The 9,242-nt window shown below is 39.4% G+C and overlaps 1 protein-coding gene across 10 annotated transcripts in view; it reads left to right on the plus strand.

Annotated features, from left to right (window-relative positions):
* Positions 1-8,565, plus strand: part of LOC145554536 (chloride channel protein 2-like) — a 126,432-nt gene extending 117,867 nt beyond the window's left edge. For all 10 annotated transcript variants that reach the window (XM_081614539.1, XM_081614536.1, XM_081614537.1 and 7 more), the window contains 2 exons: positions 3,062-3,148; positions 5,346-8,565. In XM_081614539.1, the coding sequence (XP_081470665.1) occupies positions 3,062-3,148; positions 5,346-5,540 (282 nt within the window). In that variant the 3' untranslated portion in view covers positions 5,541-8,565. The remainder of the gene's footprint in view (positions 1-3,061; positions 3,149-5,345) is intronic.
* The last annotated feature ends 677 nt before the right edge of the window (positions 8,566-9,242 follow it).

A 9,242-nucleotide genomic window follows, 5' to 3' on the forward strand; every position in this document is an offset into this window, starting at 1 on the left:
CAAACAAACAAAGATACTAACAGGAGTGTTTAAGCTAAAATAATTTTATAATAATTGTTAAAATATGGAAGAATAGAGGTGATACTGAAGAAACATTTTAGTTGGAAAGAGTATATTCAGAGGGTCCATCCTACCCACTGCCTGCAGTAAAGACCTGCAGGAGTTATGTTGTAGAAAGGGGTTGCTTTAGTAGTTTTGTTCAGTTCAACATATTAATGGAGATTACTACCTATTGATAAAGAATGAGGTTGGTTTTTTTGTGCATATAAAAAAGTTTTTTGTCATTCATCAGTCAACCCAATTCATTAGATCTACTGGATAAGGGCACTTGAAGCAGTCCTACTACCTCATCCTGCTGTAATTTTTCTGAAGCTCATCCTTTTTTTTTTAGTAAAATCAGGGTGAATAGACCTTAGTGCTTTAAAAAGTTTAAGCTGAATGTTTTTTTTTTTTTTTATAATTAGTTTCAAGCAATAGCTCCGTTAATTCTTTAACAAGATAGAAACATCTTGCAGTGTTGGTAATAAATCTCACTCCTTTTTGTTGTGTTTTTAGATTTAGATTTTTATCAAACAAGACCATCAGCTTGTTGCCAGCCTTACATAACTGCCATTTAAAGGTATTTATCACTGTTATAACTAGAGATGTGCCGATCAGGTTTTTTTCCTTCCGATTCCGATCACCCATGAGGGCCGATCACAGATACCGTTCAAATAATACTTTTTTAATCATATGCACTACCGGTTAGATTATGTAGAAAAAGGAACCATAAATTCACCTTAATTTAGACAAAAACTTGTTTTTAATAACTTTTTCCAAGAAGAAAACAAAACAAAGCAAGCATTGTGCAAATTGTACTGCCATCGGTAATACTATCTTTAAGAGACTGAAAACATATGAAGGCTCTGAAGAGGATAAATAATGCAAAAAGTTCAAATAAAATCTCTCAACATTTCCAAAAAATTCAAGTATAAAACTTAACATTCAAAGGCAAATACAGGATCCATTACAATAAACAATCGAAGTTACTGAATGAAAACTTCCTGATAGCATAGCAGCTAGCTGATTACTGCTAGTTCTGATTGGCTGTTTCTGACTGAGCGGAGTAATTATGTAGAACAAGGAGGACATCGATTACTTTTTCAGAGATTATCTGTCTCATGTTAGGAAAGTTTTAATACGTATGTAAAATGTATTTTTAAGATGGATGCTGCAGCTTTAAGCAGCAGTTCGGTGTGAGAGTCACTACCAGGTGGAGCAGAAGCGAAGCTCTGTCTGTGAAATATTACTACCTGTAGCGCGTAGCGGCGGTTCAACAGCGAGAACAGAACCAGCGTCTTACATCGCAGCTCGAAGACTTAAATAATTTTGCGGGTTATTTGTTTAGCTTTCCGACCGTCATGCTAATCCGGGTGAGTGTTTGTAGCTGCGCGCTGCTTTACCTGCTATGTGATCGCTCCGTTTGTCTTTTTTACTGCAGTGAGCCTCGATGTAGCCAAACTCGGTCAAGTATGGCATTGTTTTTATGCCATATTAGATTCGTCGTGTTGATGCATTTTGACCTGCTTCACCCCGAGGTAATTTTCTGCCGCAACACGCAAACTTCCCCATTCACTCAGTGCGTTACAGTTCCACATCGCTTAGGATTTGTTGCTGCGCGCTTGCTCAGTATGAAAGAAAGAGGAGACCAGCTGCACAGGCAGGCTGCAAAATGAGAAGCAGGTGATCGGTTTGTGTGATCGGCAACAAGAGATCGTGATCGGCGATCACCGATCATACACTTTTTCACAGAAATCGGCCAATTATGATCGGTGGCCAATCGATATCGGCACACCTCTAGATATAACCATTTGACTGAAAGCAACAGTCTGCTCATCTCACAGCCTCACCAGTGGCACTATAAAATAACAGCAGTTCATTGGAAAAAAATCAGAGGAGCCAGCCGAAACAGAAAGGCTTAGTGGCTTTTTATGTAAGGTTGACTCCATTAGGCAGGTCTGTCTGGGTCCAGCGTGTTGTTTATGATTGTAGCATTCTTCATTTGAATTTGTTGTGTTATATTTTTGTTTCTGTTTTCTGTGAATGCAGGAATTTCTGTTTGCAGTATTTGTTTCATTTGATTCTTGTTTTTGTGTGTTTGGGAGTTTGCATAATTGTTTGCAGCTCATTTTCAAGTCAATCAATCAATCAAGTTTATTTATAGCACATTTCAGCAATAAGGCATTTGCTGTGCATTTACACTTGTTTGCAGTGTGTTTGCACATCTTGGCCACCATAGTGCAATCAGTTATCTGCCTTAACGGTAATATTAATATTGAGCCATATTTTTATTTCGGAGCATCCCTCATGTATATTATGCATAGAAACGGGTAAGATGTTCATGTCTGGTAGCATGAAAATTTACATCATGACAGATTTTCTTCAGTTTTAATTGTTAAATAACAAAAATTATATAATTAGCCTCTCAGCAGCTGAATTGTCAAGTGTCTGATTATTCCAAAGGTTTTGAAACAGGCTGATAATGAACCACAAGATTTCACTTTTTTCTCACTTCAACATGTGTGTTGATTCCTCTGTTCAGCTTTCCATTTTTAGCTTCTAGCCATTTGGCATCTCCACATACAGTTGCAGCTCTTATGTGGCTGTTAAACCTCTTGTGTAGCCTACTGCACTAATAAAGATGCTTTGCTACAAAATTTGGTTCATTATTGTTCCATAGCTAAGATAACAAAAGCTTTTTTTTATGTGCGGTTTAAACGGATCCAATTTTCCAACTGTGAAGGTAATTAGCTTTGGATAATTAGCAACTGCAGGGATAGTATTTTTTCCCCCTTTTTAAAGTGTGAATGTTCTTGGAAGTGCGGCCCAGGGATGTCCAAAGTATCTGTATCCAATTTAGCTGAACATGTTCAGTGAGTGTCTTGTGAATGAAGTGTTGGATAATTAAAGTCAGTGGTGCATTTCCTTTAAGATCCATTTCAAGCCTGAAACATTCACAGAGCTGTCTCTGTGAAGGTTCTGGTTGGCTCTAAAGATTAATTCCATCTTTCATCTCCCGTAGACTCATACCATTTTCTCCCTGCTGGGCCTCGACCACGCCTACGTCACCAGCATCGGCCGTCTCATCGGGGTGGTTTCCCTCAAGGAGGTAAGTCTGTTTTTTTCCTGCTTTTTGTGAGAATTGATATATACCGTATTTTCCACACTATAAATAAGGCGCACCTAAAAACCTTCAATTTCCTCAAAAGCCGACAGTGCGCCTTATAATCCGGTGCGCCTTATATATGGACCAATATTGAGCCACAACAGGTCTAGCAACTACGGTAAGCAGTCACAAACTTCATTTTCGCCTGTAGAAGAAGAAGCGCGCGGTGCATGCTGGGATAGTTGTCAGAACGCTGGTTTGTTAATAAAGTTTGACTGACCTATCTACCTGCCGACCTGATAATCAGGTCGTCTGCAGGTCATTTATCACCACGTTCTCCACCATCTGGAGAGCATTTTACAAAATCACAGTCGTTCATAATTTAATAAATTATTTAGTAATATCAATACATATTTATATAACTATAATGACACAAATAAATGATTAATACTGATACATGCTTATATGTATGTATTTATATACATACACATATATATGCATGTTTTTCAGCCGATGAGTTCTAGCTTCAGAGAGATTCAGCAGCTGAGATTGAGTCCAAAATCCGATGTGAGATTCATCCGTGCTGCAGTGAATATGTCTCTCTTTATAGATATCTCCCTCTTCTTCCTCACATCGTGTCTTTAGGAAACCTTCAAAACAAAAACGGAAGATTTGGGATGTATCTTACTTTTGACAGAGTGAAAGAATTGCACATAAATAATAGTCTTTACCACCTGTTTAAACTTTGCTGGTGAATGTTATAACACATAATATAAGTTTTATAATATATGTAACATTGTTTCATTTCTAATATAGGCTCTTGTGTCAGATAATCTATGTCAATGTTAGAAAATAATAAATTTTTTTAGATTTTCGGAATCTGTTCGCCTTCATAGCGGCACTTTTTTATTATTACACATCCACATTTGTAGAGTACTGAACAAATCGCGTCCCGTACAGGTTCAATACGGGACGGGTGGCAATCGTAACTGTAGCGTCTATTCTATGTGCCTTATAACGCGGTGCACCTTGTATATAAAAAAAGTTTTAAAATAGGTCATTCATTGAAGGTGCGCCTTATAGTGCGTAAAATACTGTAATCATTGCAGAATCGAATTCTGCTCATATCCGTGACATCCATTAGCACTGACAGTGCGTTTGTTGTTTTTAAAACTGTCTCATCAGCAGAGCTGTTGCTGTGCTAAACTAGCATACAGTTACACAAAGGCCTTTCAGTCATCTTTAATAATTCCTCTTTTCTGTCTGTGATTTACTGTGGCAGACATAAGACTCTTGTAAATTACTGTCTCTTATCTATTGTCTCCGTTGAGCTGAATCTTATATCATCTCCTTCACTTTTGGCTGCTGAACAACCCTCTGCGGAAGGCTGACAGTCATGGCTTGGAGATCCCAACCGAACCACATGAGCTACTAAAAAAAAGCTGAAACGAGACACACGCACACACACACTCTTCTGATATCTTGAAATTTTGTCCACAAAGCAAAAATAGGACTGGTGACAACCTGCAGCCCAAGTGGAGTTCAACTGGGAACAGCTTGCTCAGCTTTATGCCAAAAATGCGGACACTTGGTCAGACACAGACCAGATTTTTCTTGAAAGCATCCATGGTCCTCCTGCCAGAACGCGTTCAGGGACACATGTTCTAGTTTTGTAAAATACATGTAGGGACTTTGACATCCATTTTATTTTTCCAAAACTGTTTTTTTATTAATATTATTATTTTTGCATTTTAGTTTTTCTGGATTCCAATTTTCTACTCTAATCATAGATCTTAACAAAAAAGTGTGTATTGAGTGAATGAAAAATATTTCAATCAAATAACCAAAGAATTCCAGATGTAAAAACTGTTATTCACCTTTCAGAAATATAATAAAGTCCTGTTATATTAAATGCTTTTGCAAGATATTCAAAACATTCTTTGTGCAATATAGAGTCTCGCATATTTCACATTTAAAAGAAAGAAAAGTCTTCCTTTTGTGAAATCGAAATACACTAGAGTTTAACTTGACCCAAAAAAGAGTCCCAAAGAAACCAACAGTAGAACTTAACCAACTGATGGACTGGACTGGGTATATTTCTGGTTTCCCTTTCCAACTTAGGATGAATGTCAGCCATAACATTATTCCGAACTGTCTTTTTTCATTCCTTTCTTTTCTAAACTTGTCTTTATTCTTTCAGCTACGCAAAGCCATCGAGGGCTCTGTGACAGTAAAAGGCGTGAAGGTGCGTCCACCTCTGGCCAGCTTCCGGGACAGTGGAACCAGCAGCAGCGAGACGGAGGCGACGGAGCTCCATAAGCTGTGGGACCGTCACAGGACCGTGTCGCTGCCAGGAGAACATCCCACGTCGGAGTCCGACGAGAAGTCCCAGTGAGGGAAAGCCAAGGACAAATAGGAAGAAGAGGTGCAGGTGGGGGAAGAGGAGGGGGAGGATGCATCGAGATATTTAATCTCCAAAGCTACAAACATGCAAAACTCCTCAGGGCTTCAGATCATTATTTAAGTATAGAAAGTCCTGCTACGCCGTTCTCGCTTCTCTCCTCATCTGCCACTCTACCTCCTCCAACACCACCTCCTCGGCTTCTTTACTCACCCTGTGCTTCCTCCAGGAGCCTTGCTGTGGCCAAGCCAGACACTCCACAGGAAGACAAACACCTACCTGGCCCCGGCTCTCCATTTACCCTTGGGGTTCCAGTGTATCGTGTTTGTCACCTCCAAAACTGGGTCTGAGTTTTTAAAAAGGGATTTTTTTTTTTTGTAGACTTTATTTTATTTAATTTTTTGCTTGTGTTTAGAGTTGGAATCAAGGTTTGAAGATGCAAAATATGTCAAGCAAGTCTTCCACTTGAGTCCTGAAATTCAACAAGGAAGAATACTGTAATGTTTGCGTGTACTGGGAGTGTGAATGTATGAAAGGAGAAAAATGTGTGCATGAAAAGAAGAGCAGCATAGACTCTATTGTATAGGATTTTATTTTTTACTGCCTGTAGAACAAATTTCAGTCTTTATTGTCCTCTGTGACGAGGTTCAGTCTTGATAAATCAGGAGGTCTGGAAGAATCAGTTTGTCCCACTACCAAGCATTGAACTGATAAAGGGACAGATGCTGAAGTAGTTTGTTGTTTATGTCTTTTCCTGTGCATGCTCTCCCCTCCACTGCGAGTCCTAGCGATTAGGTCGAGTGCAGCGAGCAGCCAGGCCTGTTGGCACCATAGTGTGCACTACCTTTATTCTGTAGCTTTGGCCTCAGGTGACGTGAGGCTGAAACGCACACAAACACTTTGCAGCAGTGCACTCCGACGGTAGTTGTTCTCTGCTTATTTAAATCTGACTCAGACTTTCTGAGAGGGTTAGGGAAGATGAGGAGGACCAGAAGGAGGAAGGACAGGAATCAAATGGTTGTCTAGAAGACTGGATACTCTTCAATCTGAATTTAATCGCTATGTGAGCTGTTATTATATCATCTCAGACGCAACACAAACTGCACTTATATACTGGTACAAAATGCTGATAAAATATTCATTGTCTGCTTAAAACCACTGGCCGAAATCTATAACGGACCAACAGGGAGAGATTTAACTTGTTCAGTTGGACAAAATAACTAGAGTTTAGCTGCTGCATTATTGTTAGACTACTGTTAACAACTCTAATGACTCTAAAGCATGAATGTGTAACAGCACTGTGTTTTCTGATTCCTGACATGACAGATAACACTCAATACCTTCCATGTCTGCCATAGTTCCTTCTGTTCATTAAGAGGAAAACATTTCTTCTAGCTTCTCCGTCCTGTCCTAAACATCCTAAACATCTTTTAGGACCAGACAAAGATTTTTGCCACCATTCTATTGCCTTATAAAAACTCTCCCCGCCTCCTAATGTCTTCAGTGGTTTTAAATAGATTTTAGCATCTTTTCTTGTTTGGTTCTGCAGAATAGGAAGTGTCTGCAGCGACAAAGCATGGCTTTGCATGACAGAATGCATGTGGCATTTATTTTATATGATCAAAACGCACCAAAAGCAACACACGATTGGCCGGATGAATGATGTCTTGGATTTGCCATCCTGTGCCTGTATTTTCTGCCATTCTGCTGCGCCTCCCTCTTATCCAGTAATCTTTATTCGTTACCTGATTTATAACCGGGTATTGGGGTCTTTGTGGGCTCAGAAACTTACAGATTAATATATTTAATATCATTCCTGTAATCTGAAATCATGATTTTGTGTCTTAACCAATCTTCCTTGTTGACTCGTCTCTTTTTCTTTCTGGGGAGATTTTTCATGTTTCGTATTTATCATTTTGTCGCTTTTTTGAATGATTTAAAAGTTATTTTTGTATATTTAACATGCTGTCTGAAACATTTCTACAGTCGAGATTTATTTGTGAAATGCGAATACACTAACAGGGTGATAGCTTGCGGCGCGTGTCTGATGGCAAACTGAAGAACCAGAATAATGAAGTTAAAGGAATGAACTTGCTCATTCCACAAGTGCCTCCTTCTCTTTTATCAGTGGGAATAAAAGCGGTGCAGAACTGCTTCGCTCCTCATAGACATGTAGACCAGTCGCTTCTTGCACTTGTTCTGTTATATGTTAGTGGCTTGATGGTGTTTCACGGCAGTGTGCAGTTGCTACCATGGTAATCGTGGTGTCTGCTCACCCCAGGGGGAGCTGAAAGCACTCCTCTCATTTGGTTCTGTTCATTTGTTTGCGCCTTTTCATCGATTCTCATTGTTCTGCCGGGTCCTTTCACCTCGCCGCAGATATCTCATCTCATCTGCTGTGGAGAGAGGTCGCTGGCTCTTTATCAGCCTGCATTAATCACAGTAGAAGTTGTAAATTTTCGTTTTATTGGTGGATCTGCTTGTGGGTAATTGATTTGTGCAATAACAGTAATTCATCTCATTTTCTAGACCTGTTTTAATTGATATGAATGCAAGATAACCTTATTTTTGTAAAGAAATCTGAAAAGAGCAAAAAGATTTATGTATACAAGAAGAAGTAGCGTGGTAAGGTCTTTGACTGTTTGTAGAGGAAGGTTTCCCAGAAGCCTCTGGAAATTAAAATTCACATTGCAACAGTAATCTGCACTTTTGGTATCTCAGTTGGGCTTTTTGGAAACCTTATCTGGAAGACTGTGGCGAAGCTGCTCCTCTCATCCGAGCCTCCCGAGGCACACAGTCAGTTTTATCGTGCTTCCTTCCATCCTTCAGTCAGAGCGGCTTTGATGAGCCCAGATCTTTTTTCCACTCCTTATGGGACTGTGCATTACAGCAAGCCAAGGGGTCCAAACCAGAGCAAGAGAGAGGGGAGCAAAATTCCAGAGTTATTTTTCACATCGAAAATTAAAACATTGATTTTTTTTGTACATCATGATGAATAAATATGATTTTAACAAACGAGTGTTTGTGTTGGAGTGTGTTTTCTGTCTGAGAGTCTCGGTCATCCTGCAGCTGCGCTCCTGTCCTCTTGTCATCTTTAATTCCCCCTCCAGTGACAGCTGGAACGCACCTGGACTCCTGTGATTTGTTCCCCATGGTTCCTTCCCACAGAGGTTTTGTTGAGCTATATTCCTGTTGGCAAAATCAAGTGCAATAAATCAATCCAACAGTGAGAGAAATCCCTTTCTTCTTTATCTAATAACCCTTATTTACATATCACCTGTAAAACAAAGGAACAGAAACAGAATGTTTCCATTGGAGGCAGCCATCACCTTCAAGTTTGTTTTAAAAAATCCAAACCAGATTCTTAAATAACCCTCTGCATGATGGTGATCCAGGAAAATAAAATATTGTGCATTCTAGCTCAACAGCTCTGATATGTCTAAAGGGTCAACGTTCCAAGAGGTCTTGCTTTCTCACTATATTGCTTCCCAATGAGCCACAGAACAATAATACCTGTAAATCCATCTCAATCTGTAAAACAGGAATTGAGAGTAATGATGGGACTAGAATAGACAAAAACATCCATATTAACATAATTCTCTAAGGCTGTATGTGGATCATACAGCATATTGTCCTTGACTACTAATGTCCTCTATTGCACTATTTTCCACATCCAGCTGGTGCGCTGCTCCTGTT

Source organism: Poecilia reticulata, chromosome 13 (genome assembly GCF_904066995.2).
Source record: "Poecilia reticulata chromosome 13, P_reticulata-male-v2, whole genome shotgun sequence".
Lineage (NCBI taxonomy): Eukaryota > Metazoa > Chordata > Actinopteri > Cyprinodontiformes > Poeciliidae > Poecilia > Poecilia reticulata.